At 39.8% G+C, this 27281-nt stretch overlaps 1 protein-coding gene across 2 annotated transcripts in view; it reads right to left on the bottom strand.

Annotated features, from left to right (window-relative positions):
• Positions 1 to 27281, bottom strand: part of PLCB1 (phospholipase C beta 1) — an 824470-nt gene that overhangs the window by 552328 nt on the left and 244861 nt on the right. For both annotated transcript variants that reach the window (XM_070471868.1, XM_070471869.1), the window contains exon 3: positions 3836 to 3904. In XM_070471868.1, coding sequence (XP_070327969.1) covers positions 3836 to 3904 — 69 coding nt within the window. The remainder of the gene's footprint in view (positions 1 to 3835; positions 3905 to 27281) is intronic.

The following is a 27281-nucleotide window of genomic DNA, read 5'->3' as shown; positions in this document are numbered from 1 at the left end:
AAATAGAGGAAAACAAAGAATGGGAAAGACTAGAGATCTCCTCAAGAAAATTAGAGATACCAAGGGAACATTTCATGCAAAGATGGGCACCAAAAAGGACAGAAATGGTATGGACCTAACAGAAGCAGAAGCTATTAAGAAGTGGTGGCAAGAATACACAGAAGAATTATTAAAAGATCTTGATGACCCAGATAACCACGATGGTCTGATCACTCATTTAAAGCCCAACATCCTGGAAGGTGAAGTCAAGTGGGCCTTAGAAAGCATCACTAAGAACAAAGCTAGTGAAGATGGTGGAATTCCAGTTGAGCTACTTAAAATCCTAAAAGGTGATTCTGTTAAGTTGCTGCACTCAACATGCTAGCAAATTTGGAAAACTCAGCAATGGTCACAGGACTGGAAAAGTTCAGTTTTCATTCCAATCCCTAAGAAAGGCAATCCCAAAGAATGTTCAAATTACTGCACAGTTGCACTCATCTCACACACTAGCAAAGTAATGCTCAAAATTCTCCAAGCCATGCTTCAGCAGTATGTGATCCATGAAATTCCAGATGTTCAAGCTGGATTTAGAAAAGGCAGAGGAACCAGACAGCAAATTGCCAACATCCACTGTATCACTGAAAAAGCAAGAGAATTTCAGAAAAACATCTACTTCTGTTTCATTGACTATGCTAAAGCCTTTGACTGTGTGGATCACAACAAATTGTGGAAAATTCTTCAAGAGATGGGAATATCAGACCACCTTATCTGCATCCTGAGAAACCTGTATGTAGTTCAAAAATGAAGTGTTAGAACCAGATATGCAAGAATGGACTGTTTCAAAATTGGGAAAAGAGTATGTCAAGGCTGTATATTGTCACCCTGCTTATTTAACTTATATGCAGAGTACACCATGTGAAATGTCGGGTTGGATGAAGCACAAGCTTTAATCAAGTTTGCTGGGAGAAATATCAATAGCCTCAGATATTCAGGTGACACCACCCTTATGGCAGAAAGTAAAGAAGAACTAAAGAGCCTCTTGATGAAGGAGAAAGAGGAGAGTGAAAGTTTGTCTCAAATTCAACATTCAAAAAATGAAGATTATGGCATCCAGTCCCATCACTTCCTGGTAAATAGATGGAGAAAGAATGGAAACAGTGACAGACTTTATTTTCTTGGGCTTCAAAATCACTGCAGATGGTGACTGCAGCCATGAAATTAAAAGACACTTTCTCCTTGGAAGAAAAGCTATGACCAACCTAGATAGCATATTAAAAAACAGAAACATTACTTTGCCAACAAAAGTCTGTATAGTCAAAGCTATGGTTTTTCTAGTAGTCATATATGAATGTGAGAGTTGGACCATAAAGAAGGCTAAGTGCCTAAGAACTGATGCTTTTGAACTGTGGTGCTGGATAAGACTCCTGAGAGTCCCTTGGACTGCAAGGAGATCAAACCAGTCAATCCTAAGGGAAATCAGTCCTGAATATTCATTGGAAGGACTGATGCTGAAGCTCCAGTACTCGGGCATCTGATGCAAAGAGCCGGCTCATGAGAAAAGGCTCTGATTGTGGGAAAGATTGAAGGCAGGAGGAGAAGGGAATGACAGAGGATGAGATGGTTGGATGGTAGCATTGTCTCAATGGACATGAATTTGAGCACGCTTCCAGAGATGGTGAAGGATAGGGAAGCCTGGCATGCTACAGTCCATGTGGTCGCAAAGAGCTGGACACAACTGAGTAACTGAACAACCACAACAACAGGCAGAGAAACTGGCTTTGAAAACATTAGGGTATGTGGAGATGCTTGAACACCAGCAAGGAATGTAAAGTAAAAAATCAAGAATGTGGATTAAAAAAATAGAGAACACAAACCTAGGCTGAACAAACGTTAAAAGCCAGAGTACTCTGAGGTTGAAATCTGTCCTGAGGGGTAGCATTTTAGGATCTAATAGTGATTTATCAACCAAGCAGAACACATACCCGAGTGTCGATCATTTCTCAACATGCAGTAGACATTTATCAAACTGTGTCTGTATACGAAATACTTAAACTAAGTAGGCTGTGGACTGCAGTAAGACAGTCAAACCTAAAAGAAGGTCTCCGTGTGCCAGAGGAACTGACTTGAACTTCCAAAGCCTGGAAACAAAAAGGGTCCAATAGAGGGTAGGCAACTGACTTTAGCCAATAATGACCATGAAACGTCAAATTAGGTCAATGAATTTGTAGTAAAAGAAAACATTTGTAATTGTTATCAGTATAGTTCTTGGAACTAATAGGCTTATGTGAAACCTGTCTAAAATCTTGGGAGAAGAATAAAATGTCTACCCTGAAAACTGAACAATTCTGAATCATCAACTAAACATTAAAGACAATAAGCTTGATACAAAAATAAAAGACCAAACTACTGAAATACCATTGTATTCCTAAGTGAGTGAGCAAGTGAGTGAAAGTTGCTCAGTCGTGTCCGACTCTATGAGACCCCATGGACTATACAGTCCATGGGATTCTCCAGGCCGGAATACGGGAGTGTGTGGTAGTGTTTCCCTTTTTCAGAGGATCTTCCCAACCCAGGGATCGAACCCAAGTCTTCTGCATTGCAGGTATATTTCTAAGTGACTGATGCAAATAATGGACCATTTTCAGGTGAAACACAGAAACCTTTCTGAAAACAATTCTGATTTTTCTTTCTTTTCATTTACCACATTTTCCTGTAGGTCATTTTAACCTCTTCAGCAATAAAAGCAGTATTTGGCTGTTTGCTCTATGACAAAATTTGCCAGCAACTACCACACTGTTAGGTATCTGAAGACAATCACTAGGTGACTTTCCTCACTGCATCTCCACAGCAACAGATAATTTTTGATGTCAAAGTATGTGTTTTGATTTTTAAGGAATAAAACAAAAATTGCAGGTAGATACTCAAATAGAAAATCGCTGGTTTTGTATCAGTTATGGGAGGAGGCAAATCCCTGAATGGCCCCGTACTTCCCTATTTGCCAACATTCTCTCTGTGCTACAGAAGAAGTCCTTAACGCATTAAGATTTAAATACACTAAGGTGTAGTTTCCCAGTTTGATAACAAGTCAATATATCCTGCTATTACACCCTACCAGATAGTCTAAAATTTAAAAATATACATAGTGTTTTATTCAACATTTTTGGGGGCCACACCACATGACATGCAGAGTCTTGGTTCCCTGACCAGGGATCAAGCCTGCACCCGCTTCAGTGGAAGCATGGAGTCTCAACCACTGGACCACCAGGGAAGTCCTATATTCAACATTTTAAGACAATCTTCCAAAACTAAATAAATTGCAAACACTGCTTTAGATGCTTCTTCAGTAAGCTTTTCAAACCCAAGTAAGTTGACATTCCACATAACCGATCCCAATGTCTATGGGTGTTCACTGGAACATTTGCAAAAAGATTTGACACTCTGGCTTCGGGGATGAAACGACTCCAACTGCAAAATGTTTGAGCTAAAAGATCCTGTTTATCTGTCTTAAAGGTGGGTTCACGTATGCTTATAAGGCTTAGGGAATTTTTCAAATACTTTAAAGCACATTTTGAGTATTTAGAATTATCCAGTAACTTTTATATAATTTTTTTTCAAAAAAAAAAAAAAGGCATAAAGCAAGTCCTATGTCCACTGATTCTATATTTGCTCATTGCTTCCATCTTTTATCAAAAATGGTACTGTTTGGACATACTGGCTTCTGGAAGGACTGGCTGTTTTATTGCATTTTACAACATCTACAACAGAGACACTTTTAATTGGGGCAATTAATTGATACCATGACACAGCTAAATAATCAAGGCAGCATCTGGTGTGTGCAGCACACTCCACTTCCTACCTTGGGCGCCTTGGCATGTTTCCCACATCTGGCGTCTTTGACAAGGCTGAGATCTAACAGCTCCGTCTCCTGGAAGGCAAAAGTGTGAGATCGTTAAGTATCCACACAGATCTTTTTTCTTTTGTTTCATAGCATTGGCATCACTTTCAAAATAATATTATCTTGAGACTTGCCTGAAAATTTCCCTGCAGTTGGGATATTTTTCTCCTCTTACATGCACTGCCTGTCAATGGAATGGGAATGGAAACGAAAAGACAGCTACCTGCTAGTTCTCAGCTTTATATATCATAATACATTTTGCAAGTACAATGGTTTGGGCCCCCAGTTTATCCTATAAGCCATTCCTAAGTCATGATGAGTCAGGCCTTCCTGTTCCCTTGTTGAAATATATTCCTGAGAGTCACTCTAAGTGTTTTGAGGATTTGTGAGTGGAGTGAGGGGTTAGGGTTGGGGGCGGGAGGAGGTACCAACTCCAGCTCACAGCATACAGCCCAGGTGGCCAAGCTAAAGAGATGGGTATGCCTCCCATACCTGCACCCCAAGCCTTTTGCACACACCCCTTGGGCCTATGTTTTCATTTATTTATTACATATTATTGAATGCCTATAATATTCAAGGTACTCCAGGATACAAGACACATAAGACATGGCAGCTTCTCTGAATGGACTTGCAAAGTAAATATATATATATATATATATATACGCATAAGACAAGGGGGAGTGTGTTAAGGCCAACTTTAAAGTTAACTGCTATGATGAAGGGGGGTTAAAAAGAAAAGATTACTTTTCCCCTAGAGGCTCAGAAAAAAAATTCTGTGAGGAGTCATTGAGACTGGAGAAGGGAAGTGAGGAGATAAAGGTCTCCCCAGCTGGAGGCCCACATGGCAAACATCCGGCCAAGAGAGGGCCAGAGGTTTGAGCAGAGCCTTGAGGTCTTTGTGACCCTTAGTTGCTGGGAGGAGGAGGACAGTGCGTGGGAAGCAGGTGGGAGAGGGAGACGCAAAGGCGGGAGAGAGGGATGGGAGAGGATCTGGTACACCTACGGCCGACTCATGTTGAGGTTTGACAGCAAACAGCAAACTTCCGTAAAGCAATCATCCTTCAATTTAAAAAATTTAATTAATTAATTAAAAAAATAGAGTGAGTGAGGAAAAGCCCAAGGGAAGGCACAATGGCAGTGCAGGAAGGGGGCGCACACAGGCAGTATGCAGAATCCCACTGTGGGAATGAAGAGCATATGAAGAAACATATGAAGAAAAGGGAGCGAGAAGACCAGAAATGGACTTCAGTAAATGGATAGAAACCCTAAAAGTCTGGCTAGGGACACTGAGCCATGGAGTCTGGGACATGCACATCACCGAGTTACACAGAGCACTCTGCCACCAGCCAGATGAGACTGCTGCAGTGAGCAGAGACATACAAGCTGTTTGCTAGACAAGGAGCTATTGGAATGGCTCCTCCAAGCCCCTTCTCCCGGCGGGAGGTGCTGCACCCTCACAGGAGGGGCGGTAATTTCTCATAGGCCCCAGCTTTTATGAGGACCAGCGCCTGGGCTTCCCAGCCAATCCCTTCAAACAGCCGACCCCGACTCCAAACGTTTGATGCAAAATGGTCTCATTATTTTCCTGAGTCTAAGGTTGATTTCATGATTGCAAGACAATAGGGTCAAAGGCGTGATGGAGTCTCTATACTGGGGTACAAACCCCACTGCAGGTCCAACAGAACCCTGGGCCCCGCACAGCTCACCACAAGCAGAAGGGAGCACAGCAGACAATTCCTTTTCTGCTTTCGTTCACACTGGCCTTCGCAATTTGCCTTCCCCCATTTTAGTGAATTCCTTAACCCATTACTATGCGTGACTCTGTGCAGACCCTGCCAAACTGTGGTGTGTGACAGTAGCAAAACCAGCAAGGATCTTGCAGGACGGAGTAGTGGGCATCATGCTTCCCTCAAGGATGCACCATCCACAGTATCAAAGGTCACTTGGTGAGAGTTAGGAACCAACATCTCTCAAATGCGGGACTTAAGACTTCACCCAGGCAAAGGCATACAGATGATTCAGGAGATAGGAGGTGGGGCATCTGGCCCAGGTTTCTTCATCTTCATGATAACAGCAGCCAAAACATTTACTGAAAGAGGAGAAACAGGAAGAGAACCTAGCTTGAAGAAACTTAATCTAAAAGACAAGAACTGAGTGGAGTGCTGAGACACAGAGACCAGACAAAGGTCAAGGTGTGAGGAATAAAGACGACAGAGGGTGAGATGGCTGGATGGCGTCACCGACTCGATGGATCTGAGTTTGAGCAAGCTCTGAGAGTTGGTGATGGGCAGGGAAGCCTGGCGTGCTGCAGTCCATGGGGTCGCAAAGAGTTAGACACGACTGAGGGACTGCACTGAACTGAACTGATGATAGGAGGTAAAACTGACTAAAGTAAAGAGAGAAGGCATTGACAGCTCTAGGGATGCCAGCTTCCTCACTGGGACTCAGAAGTTTGGGTACTGTAAAATGACAGTGCATAGAGGAGATGCTGGTTTGAAGACTTTATCCATTTGGAAACGCCCACCATTAATTCATGGAAGCATTATTTATTGAATCCTGCAATGTGTCAGGTACAGACTAGATACTGAAGAATGACACCTCAAAACATAAAGAGACACTCATGCACAAAGCTAATGGTTATACTCTAAAGAAGACATTTCAAAGTGCACTGCAGATGTGGACCACAAAGGGCTATGGTGTCTTTTCAGCCAACACATAAGGATGAAAAGGAGTTTGCTAGCCTTATAATTCTGCATTTTTTCGGGAGGGCTCCAGGGAGAGGAAACAGCAGTTGCAAAGGCAAAGAGGCAGGAATCCTGAGCAGAAAACAAGTCACTCTGGACACACAGCAGAAATGCGTGGAGACTTACCAATCACTTCCAAACTTAGCAGCTGTTACCTGCATGTTCTCTTTGTAATTATTCATGAAATACTGACATGTTTTTCAAGCTTTTTTTCCCCATAAATGTAGCATCATGTTTTATATATATGCAGAATAAAAATCACACCCTAATTGCACCCAAACATCTTCTATTCAAGGAAATTCCTCCTGGTTGAATAAACAATAGACTTAAACTTTACTTATTTGTTTTACACACAAAGCCCAAATTGAGTTCACAAAGAAATAGATCTTAGCAGGCATCATTCTGTAGACTTTTCTATTACAGATAATGAACACTGTTTTTTGCTTTCAGCTCAAGAGGAAACATTCATTTCCCAAGTCACAGAGGGGTGGTTAACATTCATTTTGATCCCACAGCAACTAAGAAACTTCTCTGCAGCGTGTGTAAAATTGTGCATGCAAGAAAACCACCACAGGGCACTCTGAGCACGGGCAATGATGTGTGTGAAAGACCCTGTTGGAAAGCTATCCACAGACTCACTGGGCTAGGAAGACAAGATTAAAATAGTCTCCCACTTCTATTAACATGCAACAGCCACCCCTCTGGGATTTAACTACATCCTATTTGCACTCCACTTAAAAGAAAATGAGGAATACAATGGAGGGACTGCAAAAATGTTACTTGTGTCATTAAAACTCTTTCTAGGTTAATTTTCTAGTGTTAATAGTTTTAACAAACCACTTTCATGATGAGAAAGCAAGGAAATGGCCCCTTTCTCAATTCATTTAAGAGTGACTGTTTTCCAGGCCTATGGAATTCACTATTTCGTTATTTTTTTTTTTTTAAGAAACAGAGGCCCCATGATTTTTAATACCTGGGTTGGAGGAAGGGCCCTCAAATGAACTAGTCACGTATTTGTGCAATCATCAGACCACAGTGAGCATCAACTGTATCATCTGTACAATGAATATGAAAATACTTGCTACACCAGTGGTTCTCAAAGATGGCATTGGAGTCACTAGAACACGTGTAAAACATAGACCGGTTGAGCAGCGTTCATCAGCATCTCCAGTTCATCAGGACTTGGGTGCACCTAAGAACCCGCATCTCTGACATGCGCTCCTGTGACGCTGTTCCATGGACCATAATGGAAAACGCTGATGTACTAATTCACAGAATTGGTATTATAAGGTTTTTTAGGTGAACATGAGAGATAAAACTATGCATTATATGTTATATTATGATGCAGGAAAATTTAAAATGGTCACTTCTTTATATATGGAATGGGCAAATAAAAATTTACACCTATTAAAAGCAAAAGTGTGACTAATGGTGAATCACTTAGGCTCAGATTTTATTTATTAAAGATAAACTACTGAATGACAAAAGCCACTATCTCTTGTTCTAATGTGTCCTTACCATTAGATTTTACTCCATAGAATAAATATCCCTGTCGTAAAGTTAAGCAATCATTGATTTTTGATGAAAATAGCTACACTATACAACTTTTGTGTTTCACTTTGTAACATTAAAGACATTTAGCAAAATAAAAGAAGAAAATGTGTCCTTCTGTCTCACCTCTAAGCCCACCCAACAAGGAAAGAGGGTTGGGGTGCCCAAAGGCCTATGATCTACCTGAAACAGTCCATGAAGAATGAACAGACCCCTCTTTATTTCCAAGGCACACAATGGCCCCCGCAGAGCTTAGAGACCACATTCCTAGCACCCCCAGTGCATACCCTGATGTACTGACAAACGTACCTTCTCTCTAGGTCATTATGGACAAAAGTCAATTAACAGTAATCAATGATTTATTTTTGATACTTTGAATTAGTGATGAGAAAACTGAGTCAGGAAAGCTAGGAGAAGACCAAACTGTCTCTGATGTTTACTATTCAGCAAAAAGACTTCAATTCATCAGCCATCAACACACTGTGAGGTAGATGAGTCATGAAATGCGCTGCAAACTCAGAAGAGAATGCAATTTAAAACTCAGCCCTCTTCCAGAATACCAATTTCTATGCATTGCCACCAAATTCTATTAGTCATCCAACACAATAATGTGCTTCAAGTTCACACAATATATAATCAGAGCAGCAATTATAGTCATAAACATTACAGAAGGAAGATATTAACGTATACTTCCCCATGTGTTATATTCCTTAAGTTGTTCAACCTCGATTTACCAAAAGTAGAAGACATTAATATGTTTTATTGGCTGCCAACCCCCTAAAATGTCCAATGTTTAAATTAAGCAACTTGCGCCTCATTTAAGTGTTTTAATTTAAAGAGAAGCAGATAAAATAGACTCTGTGTTCTTTAACTTGATTTCACCCCTGAGAGAGCAAAAATCTGTTTAGTATACCTCTTAAAACAATCCCCTGCACCCACCTTCACCTGATCTCTCATTTTCTTTGCTCCCCAGCCTCAGTTGTCTTTCCCCCCACAATCTGCAATGGAGCCTCAGTAGGAAACACACAAGGAAATGAGATGCCCAGGTCACCAATACCAGAAGAGGAAAGAGAAAGACTATACATCTGGATTTCTTTATTTAAAAAATTCTTCATTTAATATCGTGCAAATTTCATAGAACTAGAAGGCAGAACACTTAAGTTGTCTCTTGGAATTACCATTTGTAATCTGTGTACTATTAAGTCAGTTACTATGGATTCCTGTTCCTTAAATCCTTGTGTGTCAAACAGAGATGCCAATGCTATCAGTATCTTTCTCAGTGGGCTGTTGTTTAATCTACTGAGATATTAAACTGAGATCTCCACTTAGCTAACAGGGACTCCTGCATCCATATAAATTCTTATGCTGGCAATAGTTGCCATGCCAAGTGAAAGGGAAAGGACCCCAGAAGAAAAGCCAGTGACATGTGAGTAAAGCACCTAGAAGAAAAGCACAGAAAGCAAACAAGAAACAAACAAAAATGAAAATCTAGTGCTTGAGATATTTCATTAAACACTGAGTCAGCTTGGAAAGGTGTCTTACTTTCAGTGTCACAGTTAAATGCAAAACAAAATTAATATTTGAAATGGAGAACATGAGAACTAGCATGTCTTATGAATTGTGTTATAAGTACTGACATAGCTTTTAGCCAATCAAATAAAACTGAAAAATTATTGAATGAGACAAAACGAACCAAAATCAAGTAGTATAATTAATATGACAACAATAATAATAATTTTAACCAGTAATAGAGAACTGACAATGTGCCAAGAATTGCAAGATAATTTGTACATGTTATCTCATTGGTCTTGACAGCACAACTATAACATTAGCATCATGTTCCTCTACTCTGAAGATGGGAGAACTAACAGAGACCTTCAGTGACTACTGATCATCAGTTGAATAAGTGCATCACGATCTCAACTTTTTGCCCACCTTTAGCAAGCTGAATTCCAAGCTGACCACCAGGACTCCTGCCCCTGACATCTATGCCTCTGTGGAAACCTCTCCCACTGCCTGTGGTCAGGACCTACAACTTGCTTCAAGGTAACAGAATACAGCAAAGGCTATTCTTCCCTCCCACAATTATGTTACCTTATGTGGCAAATGTGAAGGAATCTTGCAGGTGTCATGAAATCTCTGAACAGATAACTTAAATTTAACTAAAACAAAGACATCCTGGGTGAGTCCTTCAGAAGTGACCAGTAGTGACAGACTCGAAGCTGTAGAGATGCTCATGTGCTGGCTCTGCCGTGTATTTTCTCTGGAAAGGGAAGGCCTCTAAGAGCTAAGGGCCTCAGTCCTACGGTGACAAAGACCCACAGAACTTTGTCAGCTGTGGCAACAACATGAATGAGTCTGATAAAGGAACTCTAGCTCCAAATGAATGAGTCTGATAAAGGAACTCTAGCTCCAAATGGAAACAGCCCAGTAGACACTTGCATTGCAGCCTGTGAGACTCTAAGCAGATGAGACCCTGACCCACTTGAAACTCTGAGATAATATTAAGAAATGTGAGTTACTTCAAGCCACTAAGTTTGTGGCCATTTGCTATGCAGCAGTGGATAACTAATACACTATCCCATTGTTTCCACGTTCTAAGGCATTTAATTAAAATGTAAATGACTTTACATATCTTGGCACTCTCCCCAGCATAAAAATCACTGCAAAGTTGTCATCTTTTTTAATACATCCAACAGGAAACATTGTCTGTAATGTAATCACAGGCTTTTGGTACTGGAGGAGATCATAGGTGAAGAAACTGAGTTCCAGAGAAAAATATACACATTGCCAAAGATCACGGAGGCTGAATACAGGATAGGAAAAGAATTCATTTTCCCCCAGATCTATTTTTTTTCACTAAAGAAATCTTTTTCAGTATTAAAAATAGCAGGAATATTATCAGAATAATACAAGTAGAAAACGAACATGTGTCTTTATTCATGTACAAAAAAAAGAATCACGATAAATGGTTCTTTATCATGATTCTCATGATAAGTGTCTTTAACGTAACAGAAGTTTAAAGAGGCTGTGAAACTGGGTCACAGTGTGTGAAGTACATTAGCAAATACCTACTTAACTTTCCTTTGTACATAACCGGAAAAATAGTTCAGCCCCTTGTTATGCAGCAGTTAAATTTCCTCCTTCTAACTTCCTTCTTCAACTCTCTGAAAAACTTTTATATACTCATCTAATAATAAAAAAGCTGCTTAAGTTGAAAGTTAATGCAACTGAACATAAAATTACATCCATAGCACCAAACTTTTAAGATACAACATTAATAAAACTTAATTCTAACAGCATACATGTTTATAATGACACATTTATAGCTCCACACATGTAAGACTATGGGAGAAAAGAGATCTAGAGCATATAATATCAGAAAATATATTTTAGCAATTTTTTAAAATGATGAATGAAAAACTGGAGAGACTTAAATGGATAGTAACTGGATTTACTTTAAACTTATTCGATTATTATTTTTAAAACTGAGAAGAAGACGATAATCAACAAGGAAAATCTATACATATACTAGAGATATATTCAGGAGTATAATGAAAGTTTATGAAAATACGTTTTATTTTCCTAGCTCATATCTATTAACAGGCATCCCAAGGAGGGATTCATGGCATTTTTATGGACAAATAATCATATTGCATTTGTTAAAGACTCAGGGTTTTTAAAAAATTATATTATGGTGATAAATATTGCATTGTCAAATTTTTCTATTATGCCCTTTCTCAGCAAAAGTCCTAATTTCAGGCTAATCAGATGAACTAGAAATAGCATTTATCATTTGGCAAATAGTTTCATAAATATAGAAAACTATCTTTATGGATATTTAGGTGAGCATAAAATCCAATATCCATAAAATGTCTCTTAGACATGCAAAGAAATATGGAAATAATATAGATTAATCAGGCAAACAAGGTGTTTCCACTTGAAAAGTCCAGATAATTTAAACAGAGTCAGATTTTCCCCTTAAATCATCTAACATGTTGTCTCTGGTCTACACCTATTTCCCTGTGGCTGAAAAGCCAGCCAAGCTTTTTATCTGCAGTTCAACCTGCTTCTAGTCTCTTACTCTTACCCTACTAGAATATCTGAGCATACCATTTATCTGCTTCCATGATCTAAACTCTTTCATTTCCCTAAACCAGTAGTTCTTAAAATGCAGTTCCTGGACCAGTGGGATCAGCAACAACATCACCTTGGAATATGTGCAAAATGCAAATTCTCAGGCCCTACCCTAGACCTACTGAATCTGAACCTCTGGGGTGGGGCCCAGAAATCTGTATTTTAATTAAGCTTTGGGGTGATTCAGAAGCAATCAGAGCTTGAGAACCTCTGTCCTAGATATTAAATGGAGACAACAACTGTCCATAGAGAAGGCTACTTCACCAGGGCTAGAACTTGTAAAACATTCTGTGGAACGCTGGACAAATTACCTATGTCCATGTAATACGAAATAACCACCAGAGTCCCAAAAGCAATGAGAGAACTGATAATAAGACTGTTTGAGAAAAGTCTTCAGACTACCGAATTTATCAGTAGCATCAGTATCATTACAGATTAAAGCAGTGATTTCCTAATCATGCCCTAGAGCCTGGATAAGTCAAGGAGAGCTTCTAAAGATGCTTGGCCGGCCTATTGCCAGATGTTGTGATTCAGCCCTGTAGCCGGGTTGGTAATCGAGGTACTTCCTTTTCTTTTCAATCACACAGTCATGACATGTATGATGACTTTTAAATTTTCTGAAGTATACAAAAACGTCATTTGTCCTTGCTTTCCCTAGTAGTCACACTGTATCAATATCAAACCAGATAGTCTCATGCTCTCTCCCTCAGCTCTTCATCCCAACACATTATCACAAATATTTCTGTCCAAAAGTTTGCTTTTATCTTGCCATGACTCTCCCAGTGTTCTGGCAACCACACATCTGTTTTTTTAAGATTTAATAAAATTTTTATGGCTTCATGAAGGATATTCTAAAGCCTTTTTAAATCTGTGACTCTTGGAAATTAAGCAACACACTTTTGAACAACAATTTAATCAAAGAGAAAATCAAAAGTGAAGATAGAAAATATCTCAAAACAAACAGAAGGAAAACAGAACATATCAGGATGTATGGGATGTGGGAAAAGCACCAACCCTAGCGTTTCGGTGATCTCTTAATCTCATGTGACACCCTGAAATGCAAGGAGTTAATGCAGCTTCTAAAATGAGATACTTGAAGTTGACAAGTATACAATAACTTGTCATTTTCTTTTCAAAGAAGACTTCCTTCTTAAGATCACTTTTCATTTTCTGGCAAGACAAAAGGAAGCCAACAAAGCTCTTTCCAATGTTCATGTGTCGGGATAAGGACTGGATACGTCCAGGTGAAGAGTAACATGCTTAATAAATTGTCCCTAGAAGAAGAATAGTCACTGAATCAGTGAACACATCATTCCTAAGGCCTTGACTGTGTGCGCTAAGCTCATCAGAGGTCAACTCCTTTTTATTTGACTGTTGATCAGCTTAATGCAAGTACACATAAAGAAGCCAGCTACTCATATCAAGAACTGTAAATAACAGAAAAAGTTCACTAAATCCAGGGTCATGTCCCGCTTACCAGGAAATCCTAGTGAACTTCCTGTAGGAAACTTGACTGATGCCCACCCTGATGCTTGCCAGTCCCCTTTCCTGACTGCACAGCACTCCCCAGCGCCTGCATGATTCTCTCTTGAGCACTGACCCTGACGGTCGCTGGCCTCCTGGAGCACTCAGCACCCTTGCACAGAGACTCGGGGAGCCTGGCGGCAATGCAGCAGGGGGCGAGCGCTCAGGAGGGACGGGAGCATCACAGCCCAGCCACCTTGTCTAGGGGCCGAGCTCATTCCCAGGCCGAGGCTCCTCTCGGGTCAGCATATGCTCTTTCACGGTCGGTTTCCCTCTCTCTTCCTGTTGTCTTGGGGAAGCCCTACATCAGTAAAGCTCTTGCTCACTACCACTTGTATTTGGGTCTGTTTGGAGAACATGATCCAAGACAGCTATCATTTGCAAATAATCAACTTAGAAATTAATGTTAAACTCAAAAGCATTCTGAATTACGTGCATACAAAGTTTTAAAGCACATTCTTATATTTATTATTATCTTTGGCTTTTGATATACTCTGTGTACTTTTGGAACTCTTAAATTTTCTTTTGAAAACAGGCTGAATTATTATGATACATCTACTAAAACAAGCATTTTTTGAGACAGTGAGTTCTTGGTCACTGTACACTTATTTTATCTTGTATCATCCTTAATCCAGTGTTAAAATTTTTGATTATTTCCTGGAAATAGCTATATGAGTACATATCATCTAATCTAGTGTGTAAATAGTTTTCTCTTTTTCCTAGTGAGAAAAAGATTATAAAAAACATCAGCTTACCTAATTTCCAAACTAGAGTTCCCATTTGTCATATTTAGGGCTGAAAAGAAATATGTTCATATCCACTATATTTTAGGTCATCTTTTTTTTGGTAAAGATTTATTCTATTTTCAACCACCTACTCTGGTTTCCCCTCTTTAAAAAAATATATCCCTAGGGAGAACATACAAACTTTATTACAAAGGTGAATAAAAGTAATTCATTTCATAATTTTATCAAAACTTTAAATGTGAATTAAGATGACTTTAAAAAAAAAACTTTTCTATAAACAACATCACTTTCCTAGGTATTTTTCACAAATCCTATTATTTTGGTATTACTACTTCTCTATAAATGGTAAGGGAGTAAGTGAAAAGCAAGCATAGTAAGACCGAGTGTGGGACAGATTTGAAAAACGATGTAGGGAAGACTGTGAAACTGAAAACTTGCAGCTCTTGAGGGGAGACCCCTGCAGAAAGAGGGGAAAGAAAAGACCTAACCACCATTAAGGGGTCAGACAAGGATAAAGATCAAGAAAAGGCAAGTGGTTGCATGACGTTTATCCAACAGGAATTTGGGGATAACATGGAGATACCACAGCTTTAGTAGAGAGAGATACAATTGGGATTTACACATTTATAGGAATCAGACTTCGGTGGCTAACATGGAAAGGAGGGAATTCTATTAAACATAAAGTTTAATGAACTCTGAAAGGTCCTTAAACATTAAAATGTTTTAAGGAGGAATCATAGAACTTTAAATTACCAGAGTAAGATGTGGACAGCATTGGGAGGTGGGAAGTAGGCTACTTGTTCAAAGGAAGCTTGAGTGAATGAACTTTCTGGACCTTTTCAGCTTGGAGCAACACACCTATATCGTCCTCATTTGCACTCCATAATATAAAAAAGGAACTCATACTTTGTAAAATTTCTTTCACAAGGCCTAATGTTTATTCCAAATACAGCTTCAGAACAGCAGGTAGAAACAAGACAGAAGGAAAATTAATAGAAGATACTGTCTTTTTCCAACCCATCCTTGTCTTGACCTTTACATGAAATTCATGCAGCATTTCATCTCAGGAGGTCAGATATGCTGGGGTCAGCTCCCAGGCTGGCCATTACTGGGCAGAGTCACAGCAGAATGGGCAAAGTGAAGTCGCTCAGTCATGACCAACTCTCTGTGACCCCGTGGACTGTAGCCCACTAGGCTCCTCTGTCCATGGGATTCTCCAGGCAAGAATACTAGAGTGGGTTGCCATTTCCTTCTCCAGGGGATCTTCCCAACCCAGGGATCGAACCCAGGTCTCCCGCATTGGAGGCAGACGCTTTAATCTCTGAGCCACCAGGGAAGCCCATAATGGGCAAACCCAAGACTAAGATCGGGAAGGAGGAAAGAAGCAGGGGGCCCAGGACAACCTCTCTGTGTGAGGACAGTCGACGGCAAGCGTGCCAATATCACTCCCTGAAAATTGACCTTGAGGCACAGAGGGGCACTGGACCCTGGGTTTCTGTCCATGCTGAGGAATGAGCTTCACATTCTCAAGGCAGGACACTTTGAATACACAGAGGAAGTGCAGAGTCGTGCCAAGAAAAACAACCATAAAAACCCTTCCTGGGACAACTTTTCTGAAAAATTAAGTCAGGTGATAAAAGAAGCAGCAAAGGAGAATGAAATAGATCCCAAATAAAGCTGGTAAAAGGCAGGGCAGAATTTCTTTGTATCCTTTCCTTCCTTCAAATCAAGACATTTTCCTTGCTAATGCCTCTTTTGTAAATATAATTGAGAGAAAATAATCACATATTTTTTTCATTTTTTTATGAAAAGAAAAAAGAAGAAATATTCTGACTGTCCTTGGCTGCTTGAATATTACTTTCCTGGTGTGTAAATTGTCTTTTTGTTCCAGATCGTCTCCTTGAAGAATCACATATTGATCGTCATCACTGGTCACCTTTTGAAGCGAGTCCTATATGCTGATTTTAGACAGGCTCCATACTTAAAAAAGCAACCCAATGTAATTCTCATTCTTTCATTCCACAGTTTTTCATGTTAGGTTAAACTACTTTATTCTCTAGAATATAGAACAAGTGAATTTTATAATCTTCTAAGCATGCATGCTAAGTCACTTCAGTCATATATAACTCTTTGCAACCCCATGGAATATAACCTGCCAGGCTCCTCTGTCCATGGGATTCTCCAGACAAGAATACTGGAGTGGGATGCCGTGCCCTCCTCCAGGGGACCTTCCTGACTCAGGGATCCAACCAACCTCATGTCTCCTGAGTTGACAAGCAGGTTCTTTCCCACCAGCTCCACCTGGACCAGGTTCAGTATCCCCGGGTATATGATTTTCCAAACAAATAACTTATGAATCCTTAACAGAGGTGTTGAACATCCAGAGCATAGAGTTCTTTTTCTTTTTGCATTATTGTATAACAGATTTCTTCTTGCTTAGGTGAAAGTAAGCCTTAAAAATAAATTGTCTTCAGAATTACTTAAGAAAGTAAATGCCTAGGAGAAAATTCTTAAATCTGTATAGCTCAGACCCTGCACTCATGCTTATGGAAAATATTCTAGCTTTCTTGTTCATAAAATTTGCATAATTTTCTGATTATTTTGCTTAACGTCTGAGCAACTTACTCACCTATAGCTTTGGCCAAACACTCTTACCATTCTAATAACCATTTGTCTCCTTTTAGGCCCCATAATAAAAATATATTTTGTTTTCCAACCTAGCTTATTTGGGTTTTCAATTTTAAGTCAGATGAATCACATTTGTTCTATGTGGGTCAGTCAAAATTAAGTACAGAAGTCTCCATGTACCGAATTTGGTACTGTTCTACCTTATGATTATGGAATTAAATTAACTTGAGTCTTAAGCACTGTATGTCTTTTGGCATTATTATTATTATTTTTAGTACAAAAGCTGGGACATATCAAATATTCCAACCTTCAAGAAACTGCATAAATTCAATAACTTTATCCCTCTCTCTTTGGTATTACTTGACAGAAAGATCATTTTTCTCAAAGTACTGTCCCTAGGCCAGCAGCAGCAGCATCACTTGGGAACTTGCTAGAAAAAGAAATCTGTGTGTCCCATCCAAGACTCACCGCAGAGGAAACTCTGGCAGTGGGGTCCAGAAATCTGCATTCTAACAAACCCTCCAGATGATCCTGATATACTCTCAAGTTTCAGAAACACTGTTACATGGACACACATAAATTGGAAACAAACAGCATGTGGATATTATAGGCTCTCTTGCTTGTAATTTCCTCACTTATAAAAGCTCATATTCAAATTAAAGCACACAAATTAAAGAAAAAGTACCTCACGTTCTTTAAAGAAAATCACTGATGTTAATAATGATCAGATGCTATTTTAAAATAAAAATATGTGAGTAATTGAAAACTGAGATGCCAGGGAAGAGAGGAAGTGAGAGAAAGAGGGAAGAGAATCTACCAGTGCAAGTACAAAGGGAAGTATGTTACAGACACGACAGTCCTCATTTATCTCATATTCATTCTGCAAGTCTGTATTTAAAAAAGAAAATTACAGCATGAAGAGGTTCTTTGTTACATAAAATATCATTTGATGCTGAGACTGGAGTGAGTGATTTCCTTAATATTATTTTAGTAATATGAAAGCATTCCCAAGAGCTGTAACAACACTTTCTGATAGAATTATTATTCAGTCATTTACAGGGCACAGAACTAAACGGTTAACTGCACCATACCACTTGGCAATTTCTGAAGGATGTGTCCTCGCAGCACTGACTGGTCCCTGTAGCAGGTGGGTGGGCTCCTGAAGACCAGCATTACTGGGAAGTGCAGGGTCTAAGGCAGTGTGGATAACTGTCCACTAAAAGTCTGCACTTTGCCTTACAAACTGCAGGGAATTGCAGGAATTTCACCACCTAATCATAAATCACATTTCAGAGCATCCTTTTAATTTAAGGAGGGTCACATGAGTAGTTTTCATAAGCAGAACATAAATGGAAGGGACGAGGACCATTTCCGAGCCTTCCGTCCCCATTCTTAATGTTACACAGAGGTCAAAGGGAGCCTCACATATATGAAACCACAAGACTGAACAGAGCCTATGTCCCTGGTCATTGGTAGAGAATAGGCATCTTTAGACCAGATACACTGACACTGAACTCTGAAGTGAATGAGAAATACTTGAATAGTTACGTTAATACTCTGACATTCTATATTTTATCTTTTATAATAGTACCCAAACATCCACCCAAAGATGGAGAAGCTCTATACAGTCAGCAAAAACAAGACCAGGAGCTGATTGTGGGTCAGATCATGAACTCCTCACTGCCAAATTCAGATTTAGATTGAAGAAAGTCGGAAAAAACACTAGACCATTCAGGTATGACCTAAACCAAATCACTTATGATTATAAGTGGAAGTGACAAACAGAGTCAAGGGATTAGATCTGATAGAGTGACTGAAAAATTATGGATGGAGGTTCGTGACATTGTACAGGAGGCAGTGATCAAGACCCTCAAGAAAAGAAATGCAAAAAGGCAAAATGGTTGTCTGAGGAGGCCTTACATATAGCTGAGAAAAGAAGAGAAGCTAAAGGCAAAGGACAAAAGGAAAGATAAACCCATTTCAATGTAGAATTCCAAAGAATAGCGAGAAGAGGTAAGAAAGTCTTCCTCGGTGATCAGTGCAAAGAAACAGAGGAAAATAATAGAATGGGAAAGACTAGAGATCTCTTTAAGAAAACTAGAAATACCAAGGGAACTTTTTATGCAAAGATAAGCACAACTGACCTAACAGCAGCAGAAGATATTAAGAAGAGGTGGCAAGAATACACAGAAGAACTATACAAAAAAGATCTTCATGACACAGATAATCACGACGGTGTGATCACTCACTTAGAGCCAGACATCTTGGAGTGTGAAATCAAGTGGGCCTTAGGAAGCATCACTATGAACAAAGCTAGTGGAGGTGATAGAATTCCAGTAGAGCTATTTCAGGTCCTGTAAGATGATGCTGTTAAAGTGCTGCACTCAATACACCAGCAAATTTGGAAAACTCAGCAGTGCTCACAGGACTAGAAAAGGTCAGTTTTCATTCCAATCCCAAAGAAAGGTAATGCCAAAGAATGTCCAAACTACTGCACAATTGCACTCATCTCACACGCTAGCAAAGTAATGCTCAAAATTCTCCAAGCTAGGCTTCAACAGTACATGAATCATGAACTTCCAGATGGTCAATCTGGATTTAGAAAAGGCAGAGGAACCAGAGATCAAATTGCCAACATCCGCTGGATCATCAAAAAAGCAAGAGAGTTCCAGAAAAACATCTACTTCTGCCTTATTGACTACACAAAAGCCTTTGACTGTGTGGATCACAACAAACTGTGGAAAATTCTGAAAGAGATGGGTATTTCAGACCATACCATCTGACCTGCCTCCTGAGAAATCTGTATGCAGGTCAAGAAGCAACAGTTAGAACTGGACATGGAATTACAGACTGGATCTAAATCAAGAAAGGAGTACATCAAGGATGCATATTGTCACCCTGCTTATTTAACTTATATGCAGAGTACATCAGAAGAAACGCCAGGCCAGATAAAGCACAAGCTGGAATCAAGATTGCCGGGAGAAATATCCATAACCTTAGATATGCAAACGACATCACCCTTATGGCAGAAAGTGAAGAAGAACTAAAGAGCCTCAGTAAGAGGAGAATGAAAAAGTTGGCTTAATACTCAACATTCAGAAAGCTAAGATCATGGCATCCGGTCCATCACCTCATGGCAAGTAGATGGGAAAACAGTGGAAACAGTGAGAGACTTTATTTTTTGGGCTCAAAAATCACTGCAGATGGTGACTGCAGCCATGAAATTAAAAGATGCTTGCTCCTTGGAAGAAAAGCTATGACCAACCTAGTCAGCATATTAAAAATCAAAGACATTACTTTGCCAACAAAGGTCTGTGTAGTCAAAGCTATGGTTTTTCCAGTAGTCAAGTATGGATGTGAGAGTTGGACTATAATGAAAGCTGAGCACCAAAGAATTGATGCTTTTGAACTGTTAGAGAAGACTCTTGAGAGTCCCTTGAACTGCAAGGAGATCCAACCAGTCTATCCTAAAGGAGATCAGTCCTGAGTATTCACTGGAAGGACTGATGCTGAAGCTGAAACTCCAATACTTTGGCCACTTGATGCGAGGAACTGATTCATTTGATAAGACCCTGATGGCTGGGAAAGATCAAAGGCAGGAGGAGAAGGTGACGACAGAGGATGATGGCATCCTGACAACAGATGGTTGGATGGCATCACCGACTGGAGCTGAGTAAGCTCTGGGAGTTGGTGATGGACAAGGAAACCTGGCGTGCTGTAGCCTGTGGGTTGCAACGAGTCAGACACAACTGAACAACTGAACTGAACTGAACTGAATAGTTAGGATACTCCAGGTAATATAAGGCTCATACAAACTTTTTAATCTAAAAAAAAAAAAAAAAAGACAAACCCAACCATTTCAGATCATAAAACATCAGAGACACATTGTCACTTTAATCGTATGTGCTGTCAACTTGACCAGGCCATGGTGTACCTGGATATTGGCCAAACATCTGGGTGTGTCTGTGAGGGTCTTTCTGGAAATGACATGAGCATTAGAATCAGTAGGCTGACCTAGTGGCTCAGATGTAGAGTCTGCCTGCAATGTGGGAGACCCTGGTTTAATTCCCAGGTCAGCAAGATCTCCTGGAAAAGAGAATGGCAACCCACTCCAGTACTCCTGCCTGGAACATCCACAGACAGAGGAGCCTGGCAGGCCCAGTCATGGTTTGCAAAGAGCTGGACATGACTGAGCGACTAACACACACAGGCTGAGAAGCAGACTGCCCTCCACATGTGGCTGGGTATCACCGAATTCTCAAGGGCCTGGAAACAGTGCCAGTGATGGCCCAACTGGGGAAGAAGAAAATTGGTGAATCAAAAAAAATTAAATAAAGAACTCAGATTGTCTTTACTCACAAATGAGAAGATATTTTACACAGGAACCCCCAAAGAAGCTATGAAAAAACTACATCTGGATAAGGACTCCAGTAAAATTGTAGCATACAAAGTCAGTATGTAAGAAGTCAATCACTTTTCTATATCCCAGCAATGAAAATTGGAAGTTTAAGTAAATAAATAAATATATATATATATATAATTCATAATCACATCAAAAATTGAAACACTTCAGGTTAAGTCTAACAAACTATGTCAAGGATCTTATGTGTGAAAAACTACAAAATACTGATCAATGAAGTCAAAGAAGTTGTAAATAACCTGGGAAATATTTCATGCTCATGGATGGGAAAATTCAATATGGTAAAGATGACAGTTCTTACCAACTAAACTACAGATTTAATGTACTCCCAACTAAAAATCCAGAAACCTTTTTTTAAAGATATCAACACCCTTAAAAATTTATATGGAAAAGCAAAGAACTGAGAATTAGCGAACACAATACTAAAAGGAAAGAGTAAAGTTGGAAAATTCACACTACCAGATTTCAAGTCTTACTATAAAGCTATAGTAATTAAGACACTGGTATCCAAGAACACTTGCCAAAACTTCAATTGTACTTCTTCCATTGACCAGCAACCCCATATTTCTCCTCAGAGTACTGTCTCACCACCTCCCCTCAAACCAGCTTGTCACATTTCTCCATCTTACTTTATTCCTCTCACTTTGATCATTTTATTTTTTTTTATTTTTTTTTTGTTCAACTTCATATTCTAATTTTATTTTTTTTTAATTTTTTTTTCCCATTTATTTTTATTAGTTGGAGGCTAATTACTTCACAGCATTGCAGTGGTTTTTGTCATACATTGAATTAGCCATGGATTTACATGTATTCCCCATCCCGGTCCCCCCTCCCATCTCCCTCTCCACCCCATCCCTCTGGGTCCTCCCAGTGCACCAGGCCTGAGCACTTGTCTCATGCATCCAACCTGGGCTGGTGATCTGTTTCACCCTAGATATACATGTTTCGATGCTGTTCTCTTGAAACATCCCACCCCCGGGTTCTCCCATAGAGTCCACAAGTCTGTTCTATACATCTGAGTCTCTTTTTCTTTTTTTGCATATAGGGTTATCGTTACCATCTTTCTAAATTCCATATATATGTGTTAGTATACTGTAATGGTCTTTATCTTTCTGGCTTACTTCGCTCTGTATAATGGGCTCCAGTTTCACCCATCTCATTAGAACTGATTCAAATGCCCCAGCTTTCCAATTTCCATGAGAAATGCTGCCAACCCCCACCAACCAAAGCACCCTGCTTCACTTTTCCCCTTTGCAGATACAGTCATCACACTGCAATCATCCACTCATTTCTTTGACCACAGAATTGCAAGTTGAAATGCAAACAGTAAGGTTTGTTCATAGAAAGAATCCAGACACCAGTTGCAATGTTTTCCTGAAAATACCGCCAGGGGAACTGTGTGGTCTATCACGGCAGCGTGACACTCCATCAAGAGCAGCTGAAGGAAATGAGCATTAGCAAAAGATCCTTTACCAGGATGTTGGCAGAAAATATGTCATACTAAGATAAACATCTCAAATCCCTTCATTCTGTTGACAATATATTCACTGTATCCCATTTCCTCTTTTTGTCACCTATCTAATCTTTCCTTCTAATCTTCAAAATCTAGCTCTCTGCCCAAACTCCCTGGTCTCTTTCAGTCTTTTTCAGCTGTTTCCTCTGAACTGCTAAGGATTTCATTTCCTGTGCTAATCTTTTGCTCTTTGCTCCAGTGGTTCTATTGGACTGAACTGTTACACAATGGGATGTTTTCTATTGCTTTGTGTGTGAGTGTGAGTGTGTGTGTGTGCACACACACATTTTTCAGTGCTTTTTCACCTTAAAGAAAATCTCTTAAAGGCCAAAATTCCATTTCACACTTCTTTTCAATCCATATACAAATACATTTAATTGATTAGTATTTGTTTCTAAGCAAAGACACTGCCCTAATTTTAGCATGAACTGGGAGAATCATGGAAATTTCTGAATATAAATGTCCTTTAATCCTACTTATAATCACAGTGAATGTATGTTCAGCAATAAGTTAAAAAACTGGTGAAAATAACAGTAGCTTAGACAGGCTAGAGACTCACTTCTTTCTCAGGTAAAAGAAGTCCTGCAGACAGGAGCACAGTCTGGGAGGGGCACCGCAAGGGGCTGGGGTCCCACCTTTTCTGTCTGACAGTGTCTCAGTCCTCAGCGTGTGACACAGACGTCATGGTAGAGATAGCTGCTCAAACACAATTTATATTGGCAACACTTCAGCCAATATTTGACGGAGTTTTCAACCCTCCCCCTTCAGCAAAGAGGGAGCGTTAAAAAGCATATGCCCTTTCTTCTAAGAAAACATTTGCAAAGGTTCACAGGCTTCTGCTTACACCTGTGAGCCAGAATTTACTCTCACGGGCACACACTAGCTGCAAGGGACACCGGGAAGTGTGAAGGGGGAATGTATATAGCTCAGTTACTAGCTGACTTCATCTGTCTGGAGGAAGGACATTTCTGCACATGTGTGTATTAACACAACTTGTGTGTTCAACAGTAATGAAACAAGCATTTGCTAAAAGACAACAGGGTCAGCCATGAACAATCTCCCCTTTCTCTGGGATTGCCCTATGACCTTCTCAAGAATATGATCTCTCAGAGAGGACTGCAAACACCTCTTTTCCAACAGAAACTTGCAATGTGCCTACTACATCTCCCCCCAGAGTATTCCCAATCTTTTTCTCTTGGGGGAAAAATTTACCATCTTAGCACCTGACTTCTTAAGGACCTGTGACTTTTCTGTCTTTGAACTACTTGAAACTAAAGGAAACTTGAGATTTCATAAATCTCTCATCATAGAATTAAGTGGAAATTTAACTTTAAAAAAAAGCATCCTTATGCTTTGTCTTAACTCTAAGGTCTAAGTCAGGCCTTGTAACAGTAGCACTGTGAGCAAACATTGGAAGTAGCTCTAAAAGAAATAGTAAGTGTAGCAATATTTTGATGAGCTGTTCTATTTATTTTTCAACCATTCCAACTCCCCTAAAATAGCCACATTCTCAACTAACAGCAAATAAAGAAGCGCCTATATCCGTTATGTACCCAGTATCATCCAACTAATGAAAATTTCCATGAAAACCAATCCAAGGCAATAAAAAAGCATGCATGCCATGCCCTTTAGATTCGTCATTTAGCTCCAGTTAGACTCTCCCTTTAGTCCAGCTCTACCTGCGGGTTTGGTTTCAATCCTGCTCCTCAGAGTTCATGGCCACGGTTTCTTCCCTGGTCAGCATAGATAATTAAAATAAGACACCTACTCTTTTGCAACAAATTGCATAATAGACATTTCAAGACAATGGGGAGTATGCTTTTCCCCCTCCATGCACTAGAATTTTAATTATACAAAAACGCTTGCTTGGACGTTCTTGCCTTATATTTAATAAATAGCAAAATTCAAAGGTAAAACATATTTGCTTTTCTTAATCAGCATATTCTTAAACCTTTCCTATTTGTAGCTTTACACAGGAACCCATTCAGAGTTGTTTTACTGCTTAACATCAAAGCTAAGACTATCCAGGGAGCATAGGCTATTTATTTCCATAGTTTCTATATTTAGAGTCTTGGCTTTGCTTATAGTTATCTCTCCTCCACCCCACAAACACTTGAATATTCCCTTTTCTCTCATAATCCTGTATCTTCCCTCTCTCTCTCTCACTGGCCAGCTTTTTACCAAGCTGTGCATTTCCTTTTTGAATCCTCTTCCAGATGATTATTGCCTTTCCTCTTTGATTTCTCTCTGGAGAGGACAAAAATTGCCTTTTGGAACTGAAGAAGTGTTCCAAGGACACAATTCCTACTGTTGTTTGTCTCTTTGGGAGAAGGAACACATTTCAAAGGCAGCTGTCAAGTGCGATTTCAGTTCCCAAGATAGAATACTTTTCACCCCCCAAATCAGTGGATATGTTTAATGGATCATTTAAAAAGTGAACATCAGGTTTATTTTAAAGCAGGTTAGGATTTGGGGACAAAAGTTTGTTTGTTACTGCCTTGATTAATGTAACAACATAATACAAAATGACAGAGGTGCGGGTGCTTAACAGTTCAAATAATAACTAATGATTACCTTGGAAAAGGCACAATGTGGGCAGTGCAACCAAAGAGAAGAGAACATTAGGAAACAATATAAACTGAATCTTTATTATGTGAAGGGCCTTGCTCTAATGCATATCTTACATTTAATTTTCACTACTGAGCAAAGGACAAGGTCAACATCACAGTCTTAAAATGTCAAATTCATAGTAATTAATTATTCAAGCCTTGAAAATCAGATTGGTTTAATTATCTCTACCACGTGTAGGCCTTCCATCAGGATAAATGTGAAGGACTGAGTTGCAGAGGCAGATAAAAGTTCAGGAAGAACATGGAAAGGTGAAGTTTATCAGCAGGAAAAGGTTAAGATTAGTTTAGTCAGGCCCATGATTTGGGGGTAACATACTGAATAGTGTGTCTCCATCTTTATAACTTCAGGCAATTATATTCAGTGAGTTCTTTTCTTTCAAAAAATATTGTAGAAGTCTGTGACACTATTAAAGCCCTTTTACAATTTTGTACGCTGCCACAATCTAACATAAAACATGAATATCCTTGGCCTCCCTACTTTATATCAGGACCATTTTTAACCTCTTTACACTCATCAAACTAGAAAGCATCTCATCTTCTCTCTCCAGTCATTTTGAAAGTTTGAGGAAATTATCGTTGTTGAAGTTTGGTTAAAATTGAAGAGGAGAGAAACTGCAGACTATCTCTGCTGTCCTTTGTTCTTGGAAAAATTCTAGGGAAAGACCTGGCTCTTGTCCAGCTCACTTTTAGATTTTCAGCACACCAGTGGTTCTCCACGTGGTGGTGGTTTAGTTGCTAAATCATGTCTGACTCTGTGCTGCCCTCGGGACTAGAGCCCCCCAGGACCCTCTGTCCATGGGATTCTCCAGGCAAGAATCCTGGAGTGGGGCCATTTCCTTCTCCAGTGGCTGTCCACAGGGAACAGTTTCGCTGCTCACTGCTCCCCCACCTCCAGCTCTGGGCACTTAGCAAAGCCTGGAGACAGTTTGGTTGCCACGGTGGTAGCATGCTACTGGCATCTCTGGGTAAAGGACATGGGTACTGCTGCCCTTCCTCAAATGCCCAAGCCAGAACCTGTACCAGCAGAGGGGTGGTGCACTGACCCCAAAGGGGTCTGGTCAGGAGACTGATGTCATCAGCTTCTCAAGGCTTCTAAACTTATAGTCCTAAAGAGTGAAGATACTACTCAGGAATATGTGCATAATTTAAAAAATACTATATCAAAACCTCAGATGTGATGATTTTTAGCTCCCTTTGGGAGGTAAGGACATTCTGCTTTTTTCACCAAAAACATCAAAGTCCTAAGCATGTAGTCTGTCCCCTGACAGGAACAATACATAATAGCAATCAAGGGTACTGATGCTTTCAAATTGTGGTGCGGAGAAGACTCTTGAGAGTCCCGTGGACTGCAAGGAGATTCAACCAGTCCATCCTAAAGGAACTCAGTCCTGAATCTTCATTGGAAGGACTGATACTGAAGCTTGCCACCAGATGAGAACTGACTCATTGGAAAAGACCCTGATGCTGGGAAAGATGGAAGGCAGGAGGAGAAGGGGACGACAGAGGATGAGATG

Source organism: Odocoileus virginianus, chromosome 9 (assembly GCF_023699985.2).
Source record: "Odocoileus virginianus isolate 20LAN1187 ecotype Illinois chromosome 9, Ovbor_1.2, whole genome shotgun sequence".
In the NCBI taxonomy this organism is placed as follows: Eukaryota; Metazoa; Chordata; class Mammalia; order Artiodactyla; family Cervidae; genus Odocoileus; species Odocoileus virginianus.
The sequence above is the reverse complement of the archived record's forward strand: the minus strand, read 5'-3'. Positions and strand labels throughout refer to the sequence as shown.